Source organism: Vulpes lagopus, chromosome 2, assembly GCF_018345385.1.
Source record: "Vulpes lagopus strain Blue_001 chromosome 2, ASM1834538v1, whole genome shotgun sequence".
Taxonomy (NCBI): Eukaryota; Metazoa; Chordata; class Mammalia; order Carnivora; family Canidae; genus Vulpes; species Vulpes lagopus.
This window is the reverse complement of record NC_054825.1, coordinates 175,677,273-175,701,975: the sequence shown is the minus strand read 5'-3', so window position 1 is coordinate 175,701,975 and position 24,703 is coordinate 175,677,273. Positions and strand designations below refer to the sequence as shown.

General features: G+C 51.3%; 1 protein-coding gene across 1 annotated transcript in view; it reads right to left on the bottom strand.

Moving 5' to 3' along the window:
- Positions 1-24,703, bottom strand: part of RHPN2 (rhophilin Rho GTPase binding protein 2) — a 62,388-nt gene that overhangs the window by 2,412 nt on the left and 35,273 nt on the right. Inside the window, exons 5-14 of the mRNA XM_041745561.1 lie at positions 16,666-16,743; positions 16,249-16,373; positions 14,224-14,390; positions 11,754-11,941; positions 11,185-11,341; positions 9,250-9,369; positions 7,519-7,713; positions 5,682-5,758; positions 4,828-4,974; positions 4,386-4,541 (exon numbers count right to left, since the gene is read on the bottom strand). Coding sequence (XP_041601495.1) covers positions 4,386-4,541; positions 4,828-4,974; positions 5,682-5,758; positions 7,519-7,713; positions 9,250-9,369; positions 11,185-11,341; positions 11,754-11,941; positions 14,224-14,390; positions 16,249-16,373; positions 16,666-16,743 — 1,410 coding nt within the window. The remainder of the gene's footprint in view (positions 1-4,385; positions 4,542-4,827; positions 4,975-5,681; positions 5,759-7,518; positions 7,714-9,249; positions 9,370-11,184; positions 11,342-11,753; positions 11,942-14,223; positions 14,391-16,248; positions 16,374-16,665; positions 16,744-24,703) is intronic.

Sequence of the window (24,703 nt, the reverse complement as noted above, 5' to 3'; positions counted from 1 at the left end):
TGTCCAGAAAGTACTACTGTCAAGTTTTAAAGGACTGTGTAGGGTTCAAATGGGAAGCCTGCAAATACTTGTTTTCTGTCTGTGTGGGTTGTCACCTGCCTCTAAGGTTTGCCGAACACTGAAGTTGCTTTGTTCGCCAGTTGTTCACTGAACATCTGTTCGGTTCCAGGCACCGAAATCAGGCCTTTCAACACACGTACCACGTATCTAAAGTGGTGGGTGCACCGTTTGTAAGAGAAATCAAGGAATGTGAGAGACGGGACAATAAAGAAAGCGGTAGTCACTCTCAGTTGTCCCTGGGGAGCCCGGCTCCTCGGGATGAGGACGCCTCTTCCTCTCCGATGGCACTGCCATTTACCCCCACCACGTTCTACAAGACCGCGCACTTCCGTTAAAAAGAATAAATACTCCTGGACGTGGATTTCCTGCCTGCAGACATTCTTCTTGTTTTTACCTTAACTGGCTTAAAGTCCGTTATGCGTCTTTAGGACCGTTCCCTTACTAATACCCTCGATCCTCTCCCAGGCTTCAACCAGCACATGCCAAGTGGAGTTAAACCCCACCCTCTGCCGCCCCCCAGGCCTGCACCCAAACGCCTGCACGTTAACGGGGATATTTACCAAGCTGCCTGGCTTCCCTTGAAAACCCTAACCCCGACCCCAAAGCTCTACCGGGCACCTCATTACGTTACCCTAGTAAATGCGCTCGTTCTCTCCCCGCTGTCTCTCGAAGCCCCGCACACGTCCTCCTGATAGTACCGCCTTATGCTCAGCGGCATCTGTCCGTGTGTCTGGCTCTCACTCCCTCCTCCTGGTATGCCCCCCTCCTTCCTGCACTCCTGCCTCCCCGACCTTTCCCATCAGCACACAAGTTTCCTGCGTTATCTAGACACACACAGACCCCCACCACCTCTACCCACCTCCACTCTTGAAAAGCTTCCCTTTTCCCTATGGCCCCCTCCCAGCTCTAACACTTTTTTTTTTTTAATTTAAAAAAAAACAATTTTTTTTAAGGTTTTAGTTATTTGAGAGAAAGAGACAGGGAGAGCATGAGCAAGGAGGAGAGGCAGAGGGCGAGGGCGAAGCAGGCTGCCTGCTGAGCAGGGAACCTGATGCAGGGCTCGACCCCAGGACCCCGAGATCATGACCTGAGCAAAAGGCAGACGCTTAACCTACTGAGCCACCCAGGCGCCCTGGAGCCCAGCTCTTTTATTTATCCTCCTTTTGGACGACCTTTTGTTTCTGGTTGAGACCCTGATCCCTTTGCCCTGTGCTTCTATGGATTCTCCCCCTAAAACTTCTGTTTCTCATGATCCCTTCTCCCAAGATGCTCAGTGAGCCCGACTTCATCTTCTTTAATTTCCAAACAGATATATAATGCACGTGCCTTAAAATTCACCACTTCAGCACCACCCTACAGTTTTGGGTATATTCGGGGTTGTGCAACTACCACCACCTAACTTCAGAATGTTTCTCCCCGCTGCCTGACACCTCAGCCCCCGGCAACCACTGTTCTTCATGGTGTTTCTACAGATTAGCTTGTTCTGGACATTTCTGACCAAGGAATCACATGACCCATTCACCCTCCAGCCCTCTCTAATCAGAGTTCTGTTTCCATCTCTCCATGAAAAGTGTCCCCTTGTCCTGCTGCCAAATATAATAAACACAGCTCCACCTCGTAACTGTACTCAACACAACCAAGTACTTTCTCTTGGCAGGATTTTCCTCTCTCGATTCCAGAAGCTTCTTTTTGTCCCACGTCTCTTCCCCCTTCCAACTTCCTTGGTGCCTACTTCTGACCTTCCAGATGCTTGTGCTGTCTCAAGGTCGAGTCCTCGACTCTCAGCCCCTCGGGGGTAATTCCAGGTACTCTCTTCACACCTTTAAATATCATCGCTATGTTGGTGATTCTCAGCTGTTTAATTCTAGCTCTGACTTCTCCCTTGAACTGAGGATGTGGACATCCAATGCCCACTTCACATTACAGTCGGGTGTCTAACGTCACACGAAACATTCATGGTACAGCTCCACATCCTCTCTCCTCTCCCCGCCTCACCCTTGGCCCCCCCTTCCCCATCGTTATGAAGAATGGTGCCTTTGCACAAACAGACACATAGATCAATGGAACAGAATAGAGAACCCAGAAGTGGACCCTCAACTCAATGGTCAACTAATATTCGACAAAGCAGGAAAGACCATCCGCTGGAAAAAGGACAGTCTCTTTAATAAATGGTGCTGGGAACATTGGACAGCCACATGCAGAAGAATGAAACTGGACCATATACACCAGACACAAAGATAAACTCAAAATGGATGAGAGATCTAAATGTGAGACAAGATTCCATCAGAATCCTAGAGGAGAACACAGGCAACACCCTTTTTGAACTCGGCCACAGTAAATTCTTGCAAGATACATCCATGACGGCAAAAGAAACAAAGGCAAAAATGAACTATTGGGACTTCATCAAGAGAAGAAGCTTTTGCACAGCAAAGGATACAGTCAACAAAACTAAAAGACAACCTACAGAATGGGAGAAGGTATTTGCAAATGACGTATCAGATAAAGGGCCAGTATCCAAGATCTATAAAGAACTTATTAAACTCAACAGCAAAGAAACAAACAATCCAATCATGAAATGGGCAAAAGACATGAAGAGAAATCTCACAGAGGAAGACATGGACATGGCCAACAAGCACATGAGAAAATGCTCCGCATCACTTGCCATCAGGGAAATACAAATCAAAACCACAATGAGATCCCACCTCACCCCAGTGAGAATGGGGAAAATTAACAAGGCAGGAAACCACCAATGTTGGAGAGGATGCGGAGAAAGGGGAAGCCTCTTACACTGCTGGTGGGAATGTGAACTGGTGCAGCCACTCTGGGAAACTGTGTGGAGGTTCCTCAAAGAGTTAGAAATAGATCTGCCCTACGACCCAGCAATTGCACTGTTGGGGATTTACCCCAAAGATACAGATGCAGTGAAACGCCGGGATACCTGCACCCCGATGTTTCCAGCAGCAATGTCCACAATAGCCAAACTGTGGAAGGAGCCTCGGTGTCCATCGACAGATGATGGATAAAGAAGCTGTGGTCTATGTATACAATGGAATATTCCTCAGCCATTAGAAATGACAAATACCCACCATTTGCTTCGACGTGGATGGACCTGGAGGGTATTATGCTGAGTGAAATGAGTCAATCGGAGAAAGACAAACATTATATGATCTCATTCATTCGGGGAATACAAAAATTAGTGAAAGGGAATAGAGAGGAAAGGAGAGAAAGTGAGTGAAAGTATCAGAGAGGGTGACAAAACATGAGAGATTCCTAACTCTGGGAAACGAACTCGGGGTGGTGGAAGGGGAGGAGGGTGGGGGGTGGGGGTGACTGGGTGACGGGCACTGAGGGGGGCACTTGACAGGATGAGCACTGGGTGTTATACTGTATGTTGGCAAATTGAACACCAATAAAAAAAAAAAATGGTGCCTTTGTTCAAGCTCAAACCTGAGGAGTCATTGTTCTCTCCACGATGTGTTTTACGCAGGCCGGCTACAGCCCGTCAGCTCCACCTCCAAAAATACGTCTCGGGTACATGCACCTCTCTCCACCTCCGCCAGCACCGACCCTAATGTAAGCTGCTAACGTCACCGGCCCTGACACCTGCTATAGGCAGGTCACGCTGCCACCACCTGGCCAGCCTCCAGGAAACAAGACGTCCTGAAATAATCATTCCCCTTCTGAGGGGCTCCTGGGTGGCTCCGTGGTTGAGCATCTGCCTTCAACTCAGGTCATGGTCATGGTCCTGGGGTCCTGGGATCAACTCCCGCATCGGACTCCCCACGGGGAACCTGTTTCTCCCTCTGCCTGTGTCTCTGCCTCTCTTTCTGGGCTTCTCATGAATAAATAAAATCTTAAAAAAAAAAGTGGGGGACTTAATCAGGCAGCGCCTGGATAGCTCAGTCGGATAAGCGTCTGACTCTCGGTTTTGGCTCAGGTCATGATCTCAGGGTCGTGAGATCAAGCCCCACTGTCGGGCTCCACGCTGGGTGGGGAGTCGGCTGGAGATTCTCTCCCTCTCCCTCTGCTGCTCGCACGCACTCTCTGTCTCTCTCAAATAAATATATAAATCTTAAAAAAAAAACTAATCAGAAAAATAAATCAATTGGCTCTTTCATCTACATCGTGTTTTCTTTTGTTTTGTTTTACCAAGTTTTCCAAGGATCTATCTGGCCCAAGGTGAGCACATCCCCACGAGGACAAGCTCCCGAGGCCAGTCGTTTGTGGCATGTCACCGACACACGCAGGAGGCGCAGGGCCCAGGGGCTGGAGGTGCGCCAGCCTCACTCCACCCTGCGGCTTACTGGCGGGCTGTCAGCACTCACCATGGACGAGGTGAAGTCCAGGAGGCTCACGACCTTCATCTCCACGCCGTCCCTGCCACAGGCCTTCAGCAGCTTCATGACCTCGCTCACCGTCAGCCACTTGCAATCCACGTCTTGAATGGAAACAATATAATCCCCTTCCTTGGCTCCCGCCAGCTACGAAGGTAGGATTTACAGGAAGGTAAGTGCTCCGGCCACTCCAATCCCCGCACCAGCTCCCAAGTACCTCCACAGAAGAGACCGCACACATGCAGCCTTGGCTCCTCGGGCAGTAGCACCCGTGAGGAGCCTTTCACGTCGTCAGACCTCTTACAAAGGGAACCCTAAACCCATTCTTACACCCAGATGTATTGGTTGGGGCAGCTTTCTTTGTATTTGACCGGTATGTCTGCTTGCAAAGACACCAGTGAGCGCTGCTCCCGGTCTAGAGGCGCACGCTTACCGCAGCAGAGCAGTGAGGATCCAGGAAATGGACTTGAACTGGGGAGTTTCCTCTCAAGGTGAACCCCAGATCCCCTTCTTCTGCAGTGAAGTGAACGCTTCGAGGAGGTGTCCATCTCTTGTTAGCCGAAAACACCGACAGGGGGCCCTTTGGAACAGAGCATCGTTAGGGGTAGGATCTGAAGGCTGCATCAGGCACTTGAAAGCTACAGGGAAATGTCACCTTGTTGTCCTTGCAGATGTCGCTTGGCCTTGCTCAGAGACCAGTGACACCACCAGAGAGAACACGTGCTACGGCAGTCATGCAGGACATTAACTGTCCTTTTCTCTAAAACATCCATGTTTTAGAGAATATGTTCTTTAAAAAAAAAAAATCATCTCAGGGGCACCTGGGTGGCTCAGTTGGTTGAGCATCCGACTCTTGATTTCAGCTCAGGTCATGATCTCAGGGTGGTGACACCGAGCCCCACGTCGGGCTCCACACCCAGCGCGAGTCTGCTTGTCCCTCTCCCTCTGCTCCTCGCCCTCCTGCTCCCGTCCATGCATGCTCTCAAATAAATCAAAATCTCTAAAAACCACCTTAATGAAAACTGTATAAAGTTTCTAATTAAAAAAAAAAAATCTAACATTACTGGGGCGACTGGGTGGCTCAGTTAGTTAAGTATCCGACTCTTGATCTCGGCTCAGGTATTGATCTCAGAATCATGAGTTCAAGCCCTGTGTTGGGCTCCACACTGCGCATGGAGCCTACTTAAAAAAAAAAAAAAAGAAAAACCACTAAAAATAGTCTTTTGCATGCTTGCAACTTATATGAGCTGTCCCCTTGGGTCATTATGAAATAAGCATTCAACATACCAGCTTCTGGAAGAAGTCCGTTGCTGTGACCTTGGAGAACTGTGGCAATATAATTTCAACCTCTTGCTCAGTTTTAGCTGGAAAAGCGTATTAAAAGAGAAAGCGTAAGTGCTTCGGCAATTCGAAAAAGGAAAAGTCAGGTCTAAGTCTTCTTTCTGAAGGGAAGAGCAGCAGAGGCCTTTCTCCTAGTCACTTGGCCTTCCTCTTGGTCTAGACAAGTAGTAGAGAAGATGGGCCGCTGGCCACCCCCGGCCCCGTGGCCCCTCTACCTTCCATCTGAGCACCTACTAGGAGCCACACCTTGCTCTGGGGCTGGGACAGAGTGGTGACAATCAGACACACCCCCTGCCTGCACGGAGCATATGTATTATAATCTAGGGGACTGCCTCTAGCCTTCACGAAACCTGAGAAGTAACATACGTTTCAACTGTGGCTACTACAGAGGGATGCAGCGTCTCTCGGCACGTAGTCCTGGGTGAGATGAGCTCCCTCTTCATCATTAACATGCGGTGTGAGGATTTTAGTGGGATGTCAGTTTGTCACGTTGTGTCCACTGACAGCTTAAATCTTTACCATCCTACTGACGGGAGACTCAAGCCAACTCTTACCACGAGACTAGTCAGTGCCCAACAAAGGATCCCAGAGCAGGCTAAGTATATAGGAAGATCAGTGTAAGTAGAAGCCTGGCCCTGTCCAGGAAGAACACACCTGTCTACTCACAGGATGGGACAGTGTTGGGCTCAAGCACGGTGCTCATCCACTACCAGTGTGGCACCAGCATCCCCGGACAGCCTCGCCAGCAGCCCTGTCCCCTCCTCCCTCCTCGGAGGTCATGTCTCTACCTCGTGGCCACAGAGCACACCGTGGGGACAAAGGGGCCAAGGAGGGGAGGGGGCCAGTGTCCGTGAAGGAGAATCATGGAGTGCCATTCCTGCCTCCACCTACCCGCTTGGTCACCTGGGGCAAAGAGTCTGACTGCCCTAAGCCTTTATCTGTAAGATGAAGGCAATACCAGCGCCTCCATATGGAGTTGGAGGGAGAGGGGAAGGAGAGTTGTGCCCCGCAGACCTCCACCGCCCAGGCGACAGCAGGTGGCGTTAGCACAGACAAGCCCAGGGCTCCTGGAAATTGAGCTACAACTTCAGAGACTGGAGACAGAAGTGTAGGAACTGGGGTCGAAGGGATATAGGGACAAAAGGGCTTCCCTTAACTGGGCCCCTCTCCGTCCCCCTCCCCCACCTCCTTGAAAGATCCTAGTCACTCCTTACCCCTAAAGCCACCTGTCCGAGAGGCGCCCCAACTCCTGCCTCCTGGGGCAGAAGGGACAGCCTCGTCCCCAAGGGCACCAACAACTGCCCAGTTCACAGCTACCTTCTTGAACCCGGGATGGAAATGCTTAGAAATGCTTGACCGACGCCCAAGCACGTGTACGTAAAACCACAGAGCTGGAGGGAAACGAGCGTGCCCAGAAGGCAGACGGACTCCGGGGCGCAGCGCAGGCATCAAGGGCTGCTGAGGTCTCCCAGGGAGAGGTGACAGCTGGAACCTTGGGACGTTACGAGGCTCTCAGGCAAGGCACCCAGAGGGCGCAAGGCAGCGAGCAGACCCCCGCAAAGGGCACGATGAGGTGGCAAAGTGGGGGTGAGGGAGGCGGGAACAGAAAGAAGGTGGCCGGGCACCCCGACACCCTGCACGCTCCAGGCTACGCCAAGGTCACCGAGTAAGGCAGCCCCTGCACCGCGAGCAAACAGGGCAGGAGGAGGTCTGCCCCGGGCCCCCGGGCCGAGCAGGTCACGGGGTGCCCCCTGCACCCCGCACAGGCCCCCACGTCACTCACAGATAATGTCGGGAGCATCGATCAAGTTGAGCAGATCGTCGTCGTCCTGGTGCTGCGCGTACTTGAGGCGGGACCGCTCGTGCGCCGCGGACAGCACGTCCTGGAGCACCTCGATGTTGCGGAGCTTCTTGCACAGGCTGGCCTCCCTCACCGACTCCTCGTGGTGGGCCACGGCTCTGCGCAGGTGGGACTTGCCTGCGGGTGGAAGCCAACCCCTCGTGAGGCTGGGCCCCAGGGGCCGCGTCAGGCCCTCCGGGGGAGCCAAAGTGCCCAAGCACCAGCCCAGGACGGTGGCCTGCTCTTTTCTGAAGGATCGGCCTGGACAGCCTAAGGCCCCCTTAAATCCACGTGCCAGACACACTCTCTCAGGTCTAGAACACGTTCATTCGGCAAACAGTTACAGACCCCATGACCCTGGGGTCCCGGGATTGAGTCCCGCATCGGGCTCCCTGCATGGAGCCTGCCTCTCTGTCTCTCGTGAATAAATAGACAAAATATTAAAAAAAAAAAAAAAAAGGAATAAGAATAAGAAACAGGGAATGGATCATGCAGTGATAAGATAATGGAAAAAAAAAAGCAGGGCAGGGAACCAATCTAGCACAACAGGAGTGGGAACAGAAAGTCGCTCTTCTGTGATGGGTGACCCGGGAAGGCCTTTGGGAAGGTGACTTCTGAGCAGAGCCCTGAAGGAGGCCAGGGAAGCAGCCTTGAGGATTATCTGACAGAAGGGCACTTCTGGAAGAAGGAAAAGCAAGTGCAAAGGCCCTGGGGCAGGAGGGTGATTGTGTATTCAAGGGTGAGCTTGGGGCTATGGCCAGAGGCAGTGAGGCTGGGGCGAAAGGAAGGGGATGAGGCCGAGAGGAGAGGGGTCAGACGTGTCCAGCCTTAGAAGTGCATGGTGAGGGCTCCCGTCCGTACTCTGGGTGAGATGGGAGCCCGTTAGGGTGTGAGCAGAGGCTTATGTGACGTGACCCACACGAACGGAGTCTGGAGTGAGGAGGAAAAAGCATGGGGACCAGCTATGGGCCACGTGACCTCTTTGGGCCCCTGGTTCGTTTCCTGCAAAACAGGGATCATGCTACATGTGCCCAACAGGGCTGCGGGAGACTCGGGGGAGTCGGTGCATGTTAACGAGCCCCACGTGCATGTGGCTTGGACTAGGCAGCCTCAGGGGGGTTTGCTGACCACATGTGGGGTGAGAAAGAAGGCAGAAGGGGAGCCCCGGCTTCCTAGCCTGTGCATCTGGAAGGCCGGAGCTGCCAGCAGGGAGCGGGGAAGTGCATCTGCGGGGGCGGGGGCGGGGAGGGGGGTTGGGGAGCAGAGGAACTCAGGCTTGCACATGGTGAGAGGCATCCTCCCTGACACCCTCAGAGACCATCCCATGACCTCTGGTTACTGGTTCATAGGTGGGAGAGCAGAAAATTTACAAATGTGCCGTCCTATACTCGGGTGACCAGGGGCCACCCCACTCACCTGCCTGCTCCCCAGACGGCAAGGGCGTGGCAGGGTGGTCAGAGCTCTGGCTGCACCTGGGGAGGCCCGGGCCCTCGCAGCCCCGGGAGCTGCTGAGGCTGCAGACCGCACCGGAGTGGCCCTGATGACCCAGGACACCCTGCTCTCTGAGCCCTGCCCCAGGGACCTGTCTGGAGCAGTTGGTGAGCAGAACCCGCTGGGCATCAAACTGGGGTGGGGGGGGCTGCCGAGGGAGGAGGCGGGACAGCCACCACGTACCCAGCTGTCGGCGCTGGTGGCTGCTCTTGAGCGTGGCCAAGGGCGTCAGTCCCTCTGGCATGTGGTCGTAGAGCTGGGACAGGCACTTCTCCTGATGGTCCTCATCTGCACCAGGCTTCACTGCAACGAGAGCCACGGGCAGGCCCCTCCTGGTGCACGCGCCCCTGCACAGGTGTCTCCCAGCCGCGCCCCGCTTCCTGCCTTCTCTAATGCAGTCCGGCACTTGGGATAGTCCTAGGCCTCCCTCCTGCCCCTGGACGCACCCCCGGCCCCCCAGCTCGCAAGTCCTCGCCTATCTGGGGCCAGGCGCCCTCCATGGCTCAGAGCCAAACTCACTCACCTCACGGACCCTCCCAGCACCCCCTTCCCTGGCACACGCCCCCGTCTCCGGCCCCTCAACACTTCCATCCTCCGTTCCAGAGCTCGGCTGGGGGTTCATGCTCTGGCCGTCCCTTCCCTCCTGGTTCAGCTGCAAAAGTGCCCCTCGGACTTCAAGGTTCAACCCCAATGTCACCACCTCTGAGAAGCCTTCTGTGACTACACCAGGAGTCCAACTGCTGCCCCATTTGTCCTGCTACCGCAGTGCCGGAGTGCTGCACTGCTGTTGGTCTACACCGCTCGCCCCCTCCAACAGACCCTCCGGGAATCCCTGCAGCAGCAGCAGCAGCAGCACCACTTCCCGGGAGCCCACCAGCTACAAGGCGGTTTATTTAGCTTTGCACACAGGCACGTAAGTTTCACAACAGCCCCTGCGAGAGGATTTCCTCATGCCCCCATTTTACAGATGTGAAAACGGAGGCCCAGACCTCACAGCTGGTAAACGGCAGAGCCGTGCTACGAACCCGGAGCGTGGCTCCAGAGTTCACCCGTTTCGTTGCTCTGGGGCAACCTTGATTAGAACTAATTGCAAGAGGTCCCCCGGCCCCCACCCCGACGTCAGATCAGAGCCACAACCAGGGCGAGGAGAGCAAGACATTGATCTCGAGCTGAAAATTTTAGAAGGCACCAAAACTCGGCAGTCAGGATACGTGACAGAGTCATACGATTTCCTAGGTGCCAAAAATGGACACTAAGAAGTGCACGATGAATAAACATCAAAATTCCTTTTTGCCTCGGGCTCCGACGTGGGTCAGCACAGCCTCGTTAGTGATCTGTAGGCTTTATTTCAAAATCTGGATCAGGGGATCCCTGGGTGGCTCAGCGGTTTAGCGCCTGCCTTTGGCCCAAGGCGCGATCCTGGAGTCCCGGGATCAAGTCCTGTGTCGGGCTCCCTGCATGGAGCCTGCTTCTCCCCCTCTGCCTGTGTCTCTGCCTCTCTCTATGTCTATCATGAATAAATTAAAAATTAAAAAAATAAATAAATAAAAATTAAAATCTGGATCATTGGGGATCCCTCAGTGGCTCGGCGGTTTAGCGCCTGCCTTCAGCCCAGGGCGTGATCCTGGAGACCTGGGATCAAGTCCCGCATTGAGCTCCCTGCATGGAGCTGCTTCTTCCTCTGCCTGTGTCCCTGCCTTCTTTCCCTCTCTCTGTGTCTCTCATGAATAAATAAAATCTTTAAAAACAAAAAAAAAATCGGATCACCATGGATTTTGGAGGGGGAAGGAGCCATGAGATTTGATTCATTTAACATATCACCTCCAAACGTTATCCTGAATATTGAGTTTGGGGGCCCCCCCTGAGACTCGGTGCCTAGGTGAGGGCCTCACGGGGGCCCGCCCTGGTCCCAGCCCTGGCCTCAACTCCAGGGGAGACGTCATCTCCTTGGTCTGCTCCATCCCAGCCAGGAGGACAACAGAGCGGGAACGTATCACCCCCAATCCCACGCCGGACCCCCCCCCCCCAGGCTGTGGGCATCTCCAGGGCAGGCAGACAGCTCTCACTCAGCGCAGAATGTCCTGGAAGCACAACCCTGACCCGAGCCCAGAGCCTTACACTGGTGGTCGATGAGAAGGGTGGCTGCGAAGTAGTGGGCCAGGGCCGCGTAGTGGTGGGCCTTCACGCAGACCAGGCTGGCCCAGGAGTAGGGGATGTTCTCCTTCACCGGGGCCTGGCTCATGGCCGTGTGCAGCTGCCGATACACCTCCCCCACCTGAAACGGAAAGGACGCTGGGAAGGGGGAGCCCGGCCCAGGGGCGCTCACGCACCCAGGCTGCAGAAAAAAGAGACCTTTCTTCTCTGGACCAGCCCTGCCAGAAGCTGCTCCAGGGTCTGGGAGCAGCTCCAAGGGATCCCAGGTCTTTCAGCGTCACAGTTAACAGGGAGATGAGGAAACTGTCATTATGCTGCTTTGGAGGCTAAGCTGCAGATGGAACCAGTGATCCGTAGCTGAAACACCGCGACTTGCCAAGAAAATGCAAGCCAGCGCTCTGTCCAGGGCGGGCACGCTGCCCAGGTCACGGGCAAGCTGCCGTGGGAGGCCCCCCCACCGCTTCCAGGGGGCCCACATCAACCCATCGGCCCACCCCCCACCCCAAAAGTCACGGGAGCCAGGAGGGCTTTACCTTGGCAGCCTCCTGAGCCACCTTCACCAGCACGAAGAACTCATTCCGGATCCCAGGAAGGCAGATTTTCTCAAACACGTTCTCCTGGGCTTGTGCAAGCATCATCTTGACCAGCACGCTGAGCATGGCAGGGCTCATGTCGTAACTCGGAGTGTGAGTGAACGTCTCTTTCAGGTGATGCAAAACCCCTACGATGGGAAATTTTTTTTGCATGTTAGCCGGGGGATCCTACTGATTCCACCGTACGCCGTTCTGAAGCACAGAGAAGGGGAGAAGCAAAAATAAAGAACCGGCGTTCAGGAGCACTGGGAAAAATCTGGTTCTGTTACCATAAGATCCAGCAATTCCATTCCCAGGTGTGCACCCTAAAGAATCCGAAGCAGATGGAAACCGAGGCAAACCGATACCTCTCCTACACCCACACTCGCACCAGCATCAGTCACAACAGCCGGAAGGTAGACACCCACTCAAACGTCCATCGACATACGGTTCAACAAAATGTGGTGCGTTCCTTCATACAACAGAATGGTTTTCAGCCTTCAGGAGGAAGGTACGTGGCCCATGGTACAACATGGACGCAGACGTGACACTGAGTGAAATAAACCAGTCACGTGGGCAAAGAGCTTAGGATTCCGTGAGATGGGGCATCTGGAGGAGTCAAGTTCAGGGAGAGAAAGTAGCATGGTGGTTGCCAGGGACTAGTGTCTAATGGGTACAGAGTTCCAGTTTTTTGGGTTGGTTTTTTTTTTTTTTTAAGATTTTATTTATTTATTAATGAGAGATACAGAGAGAGGGGCAGAAAAAGCAGCAGGCTCCATGCAGGGAGCCCGACGTGGGACTCGATCCCAGGACCCCAGGATCACGCCCTGGGCTGAAGGCAGGCACCAAACCGCTGAGCCGCCCGGGCATCCCCAGAGTTTCAGCTTGAAGATTACACTTATTTATTTGAGAGAGAGAGAGAGAGAGAGAGAGAGAGAGAAAATAAAGAGCACGTGCCCGGGCAAGGGGAGGAGCCGAGGGAGAGAGAACCTCAAGCAGACTCCATGCTGAGCACGGAGCCCGACACAGGGCTTGATCCCGTGACCCTGAGATCAGGACCTGAGCCGACCCAAGAGCTGGATGCCCAACTGTCGGAGCCACCTGGGCGCCCCCAGAGTTTCGGCCTGGGGCACATGATAAAGCTGTGGCCATAGAGAGTTGCACAATGACATGAACGTACTCCACGCCAGTGAACTGAACGCTTGAAATTGGTTACAAATGGTCGCATTTGTCTGTATGTCTTAGTAAAAAAAAAAAAAAAAAAAAATTCAGATTCTGTTCTAAAACACGTACATCCGTATCAAGCGAGGAAACCAGCCTGCCCCCTGTTTATTCCCGCTCCGCCTGGGACGACGGTAAGACATTCCGTACACGACCAGGCCTCTAACGGAGGTGAAAGCAGAAAGCAGGCAGGAGGGCAGGAGGGCAGGAGGGCAGGAGGGCCCTCCGGGGGACGTGCTCACGCGTAACACTGGGTCGTGATGAGACTCGGGGCTTTTCCCAGGACCTCAGGAAAGACCAGTGGAAATTTTTCTGCTGTCGCCCTTAGCTGGCTTCTCTTACATGTTAGAAAATTAACTGTCACAGCACTAACCGGCGATCCACCGGAGGCTGAAATAAAATCTCTGACATGAATCCCATCGGACTGGTTCCTCTGGTTTTGTTGCAAAGCAGACACTGCCCCGCGGACAGATGGCAGGGGCTGCGGGCTATCTGCTCCCTGCTGGGGTCTGCTCCCCCGTCCTGAAGCTTCCCGTTGTCTACACTGCTGTAGTCTTAGAGATGGGTCACCACGCACACCTGCTTTAGATTCCGCAGAAAGAAAACGAGCCCCCGGAAGGACTGGCAGCGAACAAAATCCACCCCCACACGGAATCTCAGTCTTTTTAACACCAGCAACTTCCCCATCAGCCAAAACGACAGAGCTACGGTTCTTGACGGCCTTGCAGAGCAAAGCGGGACACCCCAGAAGCTCCCTGCTGGGAGTGACTCCCCACAGCAGAGGCATCGGGACGGGTGCTGGGGCCCCTGGGTGGCTCAGTGGTTGAGCATCTGCCTTCCGCCCAGGGCGTGATCCTAGGGTCCCGGGATCGAGTCCCACATCGGGCTCCCTGCATGGAGCCTGCTTCTCCTGTGTCTCTCGTGAATAAACAAATAAAATCTTTAAAAAAAAAAAAAAAAAAAGATAAATCGTTAACCACAGGATTCCCTGTGTACGTGAGCCATACCCAGACTGAGGCGTCAGGGCTTGAGCCATTACGCAATTCTCCTCGGTAGGAAGACACACGAGCACCAGAAACCTGCCTGGCCCTACAGGCCTGCGAGCCCGAGCCCGGGCCTGGGGAAGGCCCACAGACCGTCTTCCGCTGCGGTACCCAGGGCCACCCGGGGGGGCCAGGGCTCTAACCCGGCAGCCCTCCCGGACACCCACCTGCGGCTCTCTGAAAGGCGTCCACGGCACCGTCCAGCCCAGCTTGGGTCCTCCGGTTGCAGCGGGTCCCGATCTGTGTGTAGAGGGCTCCGATGTTGAACAGAATGCTGGCCTTCTCCAGCAGCAGGTTCTGCTGGCTCACCGGGACCCCGGTGAGGGAGTCGTACCTAATTTAAAAGAAACAGGTTGTGGGAATACGGATTACTTGGCTTTCTACGCCGCTTTGCGGTGAAACCGGGCAAAATCTATTTCTTGAATGAAATTCACAGATGCACATGCGATGAAGCTTTCGTTTCCGAGCAAGACGACGGGCCTGGTGACACCCGAGTAACCGTACCCACAATCTCACACAAAAATAAGGCTTCTCAACCAACGTGTCCTTCCGTAGGGGAACGGATAAATAAACCGTGGCACCACCAGGCAGCGGAGCGTCATTTAGCAATTTTACAAAAATGAGTTAATGAGCCGCGAGAAGACATGCACGAAACTTGAATGCAGGTTTCTAAGGGAAAAGAAGCCAATCTGAGGAAGGCTACCTGCTGTAGGATTCCAACTATCTGACATTCTGGAAAAGGCAAAACAACGGAGACAAAAAACAGTCAGTAGTTGCCAGGGTTGCGGGAGAGGAGGAGGGATGAAGAGCTGGAGCAGAGGGTCGTGGGGCAGCGAAACTACCCTGCATGATCCTATAATGTGGACAGGTGTCCTTACACGTTGTGTCAAAACCCACGGAACGCCCACCCCCCTAAGAGGGGACCCCAGTGTAAACTGTGGACTCTGGGTGACAACGTGGGGAGCAGGGTAGGGGATATACGGGAAATCTCTCACCTTTGCTGTGAACCTGAAACTGTTCTCAAACATAAGGTGTATTAAAAATATATGTCTTGTCTCGGGGCGCCCGGGCGGCTTTAGTCAGTCAGGCGTCTGCCTCTTGGTTTCAGCTCGGGTCATGATCTCAGGGTTGTGAGATCGAACCCCTTAAGCACGGAGCCTGCCTAAGATTCTCTCTTTCCCTCTCCCTCTGCCCCTCCCACCCCACTCTCCCTCTAAAAAATATTAAAAATGTGTGTGTAGGGCAGCCTGGGTGGCTCAGCAGTTTGGCACCTGCCTTTGGCCCAGGGCGTGATCCTGGGGTCCTGGGATCAAGTCCTGCGTCAGGCTTCTCCCTCTGCCTGTGTCTCTGCCTCTCTCTCTCTGTCTCTCATGAATGAATAAATAAAATCTTAAAAAAAAAAAAAAAGTGTGTGTGTGTGTGTCTCCTAAATGAAACAGAGGCATTACACGCCCCTCATCATTCTTCCTTGAGTCTAAAAGACTTGGGATTTGTTTTAAAGTCCACCCATCAAGCAGGACGTGGATGTGGAGCTGCTTCTTCCTAACCCAACAATGGGGAGAAACCACCTGTACCCCTTTGCTCTGAGTAGCAGCTAAGGCATCTTCAGCAAAACTCAGGTGCTTGTCCTTTCAAAAGGAGGCATCCCTAGCCACCGGCTGTGGGGCAACGTGGCTCTGATACGCCCCGTGCCCCGGGGGAGTCACTCTCCTGTCCTCCGTGCAGGGCACACTCAGGGAAGCGGTGCCGCACCTCCGAAGTATTTAAGCATTTAAGCAATAATCGCCTTCGAAAATACCAACTCTGGAGGAGACCGGAACGTTCCACGTAGGTTTCTAAGAGCTGATCCATTTGTGTGTCGCTCCCTTTGTCACTGGGACAAAACCCGATCCCCACCCCCTGTCCCATCTGGAAGAAGGATCTCGCTTCCTGTTAGTTCCACCTCAGAGCCTCCGTGTTTCCCCAACAATAAAACAAGCACAGAGAAAACGCCTCTTCTCCTCGGCTCGCTTGTTCCGAGAAGCAGGCAGCCCCGGTCTGCTTGGGTCCCCTTCATAAATTAAACCCCGTTTATCGCCCTGTCTCCAGGCTCCCCTGCGGAAATGGGACCCCCCACAAGAGGGGGCGGCGGCTGCAGGAGGGCCTCCAGGGTGCCAGGGGGGGAGGGCGGCCGCAGAGGCCCGGGCACCTACCAGGTAAACAAGATCCCCATCTGTCGGGTGGGGGGGAAGAAGCGGCTCTCCACAAATCCCAGCTGGATGAAGTAGCTCATGAGCAGTTCAACCCCGGCCTCATCCCGGCTGGGCGTCCGGCAAGCCTGGGGAGAAGAAAGGAGCCCCCGAGGTGGGGGGAAGCAGGTGAGGACGCGGCACCCGGGCAGGTGTCACACACGCTGTGTCCGCGGAGCCTAGGAGGGGTGGAAGGGGCTGGGGTGGGCTCAGGAGTCCCGGAATCCGCCCCAGACCTGCCAGGGAGCCTGTCTGTCCCTTGCTGTCATCTTCTTACATGCCAGGTGGAAGGGATGGTTCCTAAAGCACCTCCCACCACCCCCGATTCCCTAACAGGACGTTCTGAAGGCGCCACCCTCCCCGCCGCACACAACACCGCACCTGTCTCAGATCCATCAGGTCCGCTATTTCGTCTTCATATAGATAGCTGTCCTCGCTGTAATGTTCCAGGATGAAATCCTGCAAGAAAAGGGAGATGAGATGCCGTAAGGTGTCACTGCAAACCATAAACAGATAAAACAGGATGTCTAATGTGCCCCCCTGCTTTAAAAACACATGTAGAATTCACAAAACCAGGAGATGACACACAACAGTGATTTTCTAGACGGTGGGATTTATTTTCTTAACTGTATGTATATTTTATTTTATTTTTTTTAAGATTTTATTTATTCATTCATGATAGAGAGAGAGAGGGGCAGAGACACAAGCAGAGGGAGAAGCAGGCTCCACGCCCGGAGCCCAACGCAGGACTTGATCCCAGGACCCCAGGATCACGCCCTGGACCAAAGGCAGGTGCTGAACCGCTGAGCCACCCAGGGATCCCCTTGTATGTATATTTTAACGATTTCCTTTTCTTGCTTTGGTAAAAAGGAAGGTTGAAGTTGTTTTTTTGTTTTAAAAGGTCTATGGGGGGGGGGGGTGCACTCCTGGCTGGCTCAGTGGGTAGAGCACACAACTCATGATCTCGAGGTCGTGAGTTCAAACCCCACATGGGGCATGGAGCCTACTAAAAAAATAAACACAATGCAATGTCTTTGCGGCACATGTAAGCGACTGTGCAAGTGACAATACGCCGAACAATTCTGGCAAACGTCCCAGGCACCCGGGGGCTCCGATGTTCATGCCATGGGCTGCCTTCAGTAGCTGGGCCCAGGGGCTTCCTGGCAAAGGAATCGCATGTCTAGGGCCTGTGAGGAGCCTACGAGCCTCAGGATCTGCGCTGGGGAGCGCTGTGAGAGCAGCTCTGGGCACTTCCACAAACGAAGCACCCGAGAGACCCCCTAACCGAGTCCACAGTCCAGCGTTTGAGGACCACCCCGCGAGCTGGGTCAGCCACAGGCGCACACCTGCTATATGCCAGGCGCTGTTCATGTGCCTGGGCCCCCTCGGTGAGCAAAGCAAACACATTTCCTCATGGAGCATCTATGCTCACAAGGGGGCGCAGACAGTAACAGGCACAACAAACAAGTAAATTAGGGGCGCCTGGGCGCTCAGTGGGTTAAGCATCCACCTTCAGCTGAGGTCATGACCTTGGGGTCCTGGGATCGAGCCCCACCTCGGGCTCCCTGCTCTGCGGGGAGTCTGCTTCTCCCCCTCCCTCTTCCCCTCCACCCCAGCTGTGCTCTCTCTTTCTCTCTCTCTCAAATAAATAAAATTTTCAAAACAAACAAATAAATAAATTATATCATATACTAGAAGACAGCAAGGATGATGGGGAAAACACAAAAATAAAAATAGCATGAGGGGCACCGAGATGGCTTCTTGCATAACATCTGCCGTAAGCGCCGACTCTCCGTGGCTGCAGCAAAGGTGAGGACAGACATGTTCAACTATGATTTTTCAAGTGTCTGTGCGTATATTCTCATCACACACTTTCTACACTAAAACCCCTCCTGCTTTTTGTATGTTCCATGCACATACACACACACACGCTCACACGCCCTCATCATATAAAAATGAGGTTCTGTTGAATGAATATACAAATTGTGCTTTTCTTTTTGTACTGGCAGCATGTCAAACATTTGCATATGCTACAAAATAATCTATAACATGACCTTAAAAAAATTTTTTTAAGATTTATTTATTTTAGGGCAGCCCCGGTGGCGCAGCGGTTTAGTGCCGCCTGCAGCCCAGGGTGTGATCCTGGAGACCCTGGATCGAGTCCCACGTCAGGCTCTTTGTGTGGAGCCTGCTTCTCCCTCTGCCTGTGTCTCTGCCTCTCTCTCTCTGTCTCTATGAATAAATAAATAAAATCTTTAAAAAAAATTTATTTTAGAGAGAGCGAGAGCACACACATGCAAGGAGGGAAAGGGGCAGAAGGAGAGGAAGAGAATCCAGCAGACTCCCTGCTGAATAAGGAGCCTGACATGGGGCTCGATCCCAGGACCTGAGCTGAAATCAAGAGTCAGATGTCGGGACGCCTGGGTGGCTCAGGGGTTGAGCATCTGCCTTGGGCTCAGGGCGTGATCCCGGGAAACTGGGATCGAATCCTGAATCGGGCTCCCTGCATGGAGTCTGCTTCTCCATCTGCCTGTGTCTCTGACTCTCTCTCTCTCTGTGTCTCTGCTGAATAAATAAAATCTTAAAAAAAAAAATTTTATGTGAAAATGATCTGGAGGACAAAGTTCATCTAGGGCTTCTCTGATGACATCCCCGAAAGCAGTGTTAGGGGGCACCGCTCGAGGATGAGAGAGACTCCATCCTTTTCAGGACAGCATATTGCTCTGTCAACTTCTGCTGTGGACACTGGCAAAAATTTTCTTAAAATTAGGAGACAAATTATACTTAAAATAAGTTAAAAAAAAAAACTTTCACGTTAGCCTCACAAAAGTCCAAGAGATTTCTAGTAAATTCTAAATGCATTCCTAGGCTAGATCAAACATATTTAGTAGGATAAAAAGTATTTACCTGAAACCTACTGTAAACATCAAGGATAAGACAAGGATTATATAACATAATCCTCTTATAGGACATAATTCTAAGAATTCTCTAGTGAACAAATTAAGACAAATATTAGAAAGGAAGAAATAACAGATTTTTTTTTAGCAAAATAATGGCATATTTACAAAACCTAGAGTGAAAAAACTACTAAAACTTTAGTAGTTTTTCGAGTGAAAAACTACTAAAATAAAAAAGAAAGAGAAACTACTAAAATAATAGGAATTCAGTGAAATGGCCACAAAGTTAATAGATATAAATCAATACTCTTCCCTTCTTAGATAACCCATAACCAATTAGAAAAATATAACAAGGAAACAATAACTTCCCAATCCCAATATCTTAACAAAAGTACAATATTCACAGAGATAAAATTAAATTCATTAAGCAGCTAGGTATTAAACTTTACTGAAAGACCTAAGTTATTTCATTCTTTCACGTATTCATCAATGCCTTTTTTTAAATCTCCAGTATCGTCAACCTACAGCGTTACATTAATTTCAGGTGCACAATATAGTGATTTAACAATTCTATACATTGTTCAGTGCTCATCATGATAAGTGTGCTCTTCATGCCCTTCACCTGTCTCCTCCGTCTCCCCACCCACCTCCCCTCTGGGAACCAGCCCTTTTGTTCTCTATAGTGAAGAGTCTGTTTTTTTGCTGGTCTCTTTTCTCTCTCTTTTTTTTTTTTTTAATTTTATTTATTTATTCATGAGAGACACAGAAAGAGAGACAGACTGAGACACAGGCAGAGGGAGAAGCAGGCTCCATGCAGGGAGCCCGACGTGGGACTCGATCTTGGGATTCCAGGATCACACCCTGGGCCGAAGGCAGGCGCTAAACCGCTGAGCCACCCAGGGATCCCCTCTTTTCTCTTTGTTTGTTTTGTTTCCTAAATTCCACATATGAGTGAAATCATATGGTATTTGTGTTTCTCTGGCTGACTTTTTTCACTTAGCATAATTCTCTCCAAATCCACCCATGTGTTGCAAATGGCAAGCATTAAATCATTTTTTAAAATAAGACAAACATGGTCCCTGCCCCCATAAGACTATTTGTTGACATCAACAATTCGAAATATTATGCTCATAGATGAAAACATGCCATATTACACAGCTACAATTTTGTCCAAAGTACGCCATGAATCTAATGAAATGTCAATCAAAACCCCAGGTACCATTTTGGGGAAACTTAACAAAATATGGAAGAAAAAATGTAGGAGAGAAAAAGCCAAGAACATTTGGAAAAGCATAGTAATAAAGGAGGCTTGCTCTAAGCGCTATTAAAAGACACAGGGAAAAAAATAAATAAATAAAAGACACAGGGATTAAACAGTGAGCAATAGATAGACAATGAAACCAGGCATGGGTCAGAAACAGGCGGAAGTAGGTTCAAGAATCGGGTATATAACAAAAGCCAGGGTTCCACGGAAGTGGGAAAGGCTGGAGCACCCAGCAGGTCCAGACAGGAAAAAGGTGGCACCCACAGATGGCACGCCCGATGCAAATTTAAGGAAAGGGCTAATACAGTGGGGTGGGCAGGGTTAAGGGAAACCACAGGGGTGGAACCTCCAGGGCCATTAGAACCCCAGAGCTAAAGGGTCAAGAAGGAGAAGAGCCTTCTCCAGGGAACCCTGGAGACAGACACCCGGGTGGCTCAGTGATTGAGCATCTGCCTTCAGCTCAGGTCGTGATCCTGGGGTCCTGGGATCAAGTCCTGCATCAGGCTCCCTAGTCAGCGGGGAGCCTGCTTCTCCCTCTGCCTCTCTCTCTCTCTCTCTCTCTCTCTCTCTCTCTGAGCTTCTCATGATAAATAAATAAAATCTTTAATCAAAAAAAAAAAAAAAGGGGGGGAAAGAAAGAAACCCTGGAGAGATGGCTACCTGAGGTAGGCCCCCAAAGCCACCAGGACCTTCCCTCTAGGAATGCAAAAGGAAGCCAGCCGAGGAGCTTGGGGTATAAATGCCCAAACCTCCCCCACCTCCTAGCCCCTTAGTGCTCCTCCCCGTCAGCCACAGGCCATTGGAAGCCACAGAGCAGGAGACTGTTGCGGCCTCCCTGGCACAGAGCAGGATGGAGGAGGGTAGATGGGCGTGGGGTGTCACAGGGAAGGGGCCACCCTCCAGCACCACACATGGCTTCTCTACATATAGTCCAGGGGAAACTGGCTATCCATTTGGTGAAAATAAAAAGTCAGAGCCCTATACCTTGTTTTTTGCCCCCCCGACACACACTAATCCCAGATAAAGATGTGATATAAAACACATTTGAAACAAGACAACTGGGCAGCCCGGGTGGCTCAGTGGTTTAGCGCCGCCTTCAGCCCGGGGTGTGATCCTGGAGTCCTGGGATCGAGTCCCATGTTGGGCTCCCTGCATGGAGCCTGCTTCTCCCTTTGCCTGTGTCTCTGCCTCTCTCTCATGAATAAATAAATAAAATCTTAAAAAAAAAAAAAAAAAAAGAAACAAGACAACTGGGAGAAACAATAGCACAATGTTGATGCCACCCTGGCGTGGAGGCGCCTTTCTGAAGATGTCACGGACGCACAACTGTAAAGAGAGGAGCTAGTAAGTTCAACAACACACAATCTCAGTGGCAAAAATACATATATTACGCTTCTTAAACCAGTTCTTGCTTGTATGACAAAACTTAAATTAAGGAGAGAATGTACCAAGATGTCTTTGTAACACATATAACCGAGGGTTAATATCCTTCATATGTAAGAGCACTCTAAGAAATAAGCAAAACTGTGGAAAATCAAAAGGCAGAAATGGTCATTCTGAAAGGGAAGAGCAGGAAAGGGCAAAGAAACACGCCCGAGAACGTATTCAACGCTAGCACCGATCAGAGAAATGCCAAGTGTAGCAAGTCATGATTTTGCCTGATTTCACAAAAATCAAAAAGCTACCAAAAAAAAGTCAAAATGGTCACTGAGAGCCAGCATGACAACGTAAGGTGTAGGATGAGAAGCATAGCGGGTAGGAATGTAAGACGGGCCCACTCCAGGGGTAAGTAGGTCACGTCCTGTCTCCCACCTACCAAATCCGTTTCTAGAAATTACCCAAAGAGAACACTTGGGTGGTGTGTGCAGATGCTCAGTGTTGGGCTGCTGACAACACCAAGCACTTGGGAGCTGCCAAAAGAACGAGATTAACAACCACCCTGTTCAGCACCTACCACGGGCAGACACCACGCTAAGCCCTCACGGAGGGAAGGGGGTGAGTCACACGCCCTCGTGAGTCAGGCCCCGATTAGAGGAAGAGCCGCAGTGTCCGAAGATTAAGTGCTGAGCAGGTTGCCGAGCTCAGTGGGGAGGGCTGCTGGGGCTGGGAGGGACCTTGCCGGGTCTTGGTATTTTTCCGAATGTTTTGCAACTCTGTTCTTAATCAAAATAAAATACATTAAGCTGTTATTTAAAAACCAAAAAAACAAAAACCACAACCCAAAGTCCCTGGAAAGGGAATTTATTTTTGGTGGTGCCTTTTTAAAGATTTTATTTATTTATTTGAGAGAAAGAGAGAAAAAGAGAACACGCATGAACAGAGGGGAGGGGCAGAGGGAAAGGGAGAAGCAGGCCCCCTGCTGAGTGGGGAGCCCAAGGTGACTCAGACCCATGCCTTGATGAAGGCAGGCACTTGACCGACTGAGCCACCCAGGTGCCCCTTGGTGGTACCTTTGAATGAGGCCATTTGAAAGCCCATTTATTTAAAAATAGAACAAAACTGGGCACCTGGGTGGCTCAGTTGGTTAAGTATCTGCCTTCGGCTCAGGTCATGATCCCAGAGTCTGAGGATCCAGCCCTGCATCGGGCTCCCTGCTCAGAGGGGAGTCTGCTTCTCCCTTTGCCCCTCACCCGGATTGTGCTTTCTCTCTCTCAAATAGATAAATAAAATCTTTAAAAATAAATAAAATAAAATAATAAAATAAAATAAAATAATTAAAATAAAATAAAATAAATAAAATAAAATAAAATAAAATAAAATAAAATAAAATAAAATAAAATAAAATAAAATAAAAAAATAGGGGCACCCAGGTGGCTCAGCAGTTGCGCGTCTGCCTTTGGCTCAGGCTGTGATCCGGGGGTCCTGGGATCCAGCTCCCGCATCAGGCTCCCTGCTCGGTGGGGAGTCTGCTTCTCCCCCTCCCTCTGCACCCCCCATTGCCGCTTGTGCGCTCTCTCTTTCCTCCCCCTCTCTCAAACAAATAAAAATCTTTAAAAAACTAAATAAGTAAAAATAAAAATAGAACAAAATCTCAGCGTGAAGCTTTGCTGACCATGAAATGCCACAGAGGTGCCAGACAAGCCGCACATTGAAGTGTCCTCATGAAACAGGCCAAACCACTCGTGCAGCACCTGACTATGTGACTCTCCGACAGCCACGTGGGAAGGAGAAAACACAACGTCCCCAGATGTTCTCATTTTTGTATGACTGACATTTGAAGAGTCTCTTTTGGGCTAAAATGACATGGTTGGAAGCCTCAGCTGAATAGCACTTGGCCATGCCTGCAACATGTGATTTTTTTCTTTCCCTCCACTGAGTTTAATGTGGAATTCAGCATGTGACACACTTGGATCCTTACAGATGCCCACGAAATCTCCAAATTGGTCCAAGTCACCCTCGCACACGCCTGCACTCTTGCAGCCCGGGCACCAACCAACCAACGGAATCGTATAGAAACCACGCTACAGAAGCACCTAAAGACATTTCCACAAACACCAGGATTGTCTTGAGACTCACAGGCACGTGGCAAATGTCACATCTCTAAGTTCGGGCAGCCTGGAAACAGCTGGCACAAAGCGGCAGCTCCTGGTGTTTTCCACCCAGAAAATCAAATCTGAGGGACGACCAACGTCCCTAGTCAAACTCCAAAATAAACCCTAAATCGACAGGGACCAGGACCTAGACGTAAACAAGGCGGCAGTCAGGAAGTCCCCGCGTGAAAGAGCTTAGGTCAACAGACTTGCAGTCTCTGCTCCAGAACAAAGGGCAAGTGCAGGAGCTTTCAAAGCACTGATTGCTTTTATTTATTATTTTTAAGACTTTACTCATTTAGGGGATCCCTGGGTGGCTCAGTAGTTAGGCGTCTGCCTTTGGCTCGGGGCGTGATCCTGGGGTCCTGGGATTGAGTCCCACATCGGGCTCCCTACATGGAGCCTGCTTCTCCCTCTGCCTGTCTCTCTCTCTCTCTCTCTCTCTCTCTCTCTCTGTGTGTGTGTCTGTCATGAATAAATAAGTAAAATCTATAAAAAAAAAAAAAAAGACTTTACTCATTTATTTGAGAGAGAAAGCGAGAGACAGAGCATGAGCAGAGGGAGAGCGAGAAGCAGACTCATATTATCAGGCAGGCACAGATGGATAAATCTGTGATTAAGTAACTACAGCAAAATGGTTGAATCTAGGTCCTAAGTATATAAGGATTCACTGCAAAATTCTCTCAGGTTCTAAGTTTAGAAATTTTCATAATAAAATGTTGGGGGGG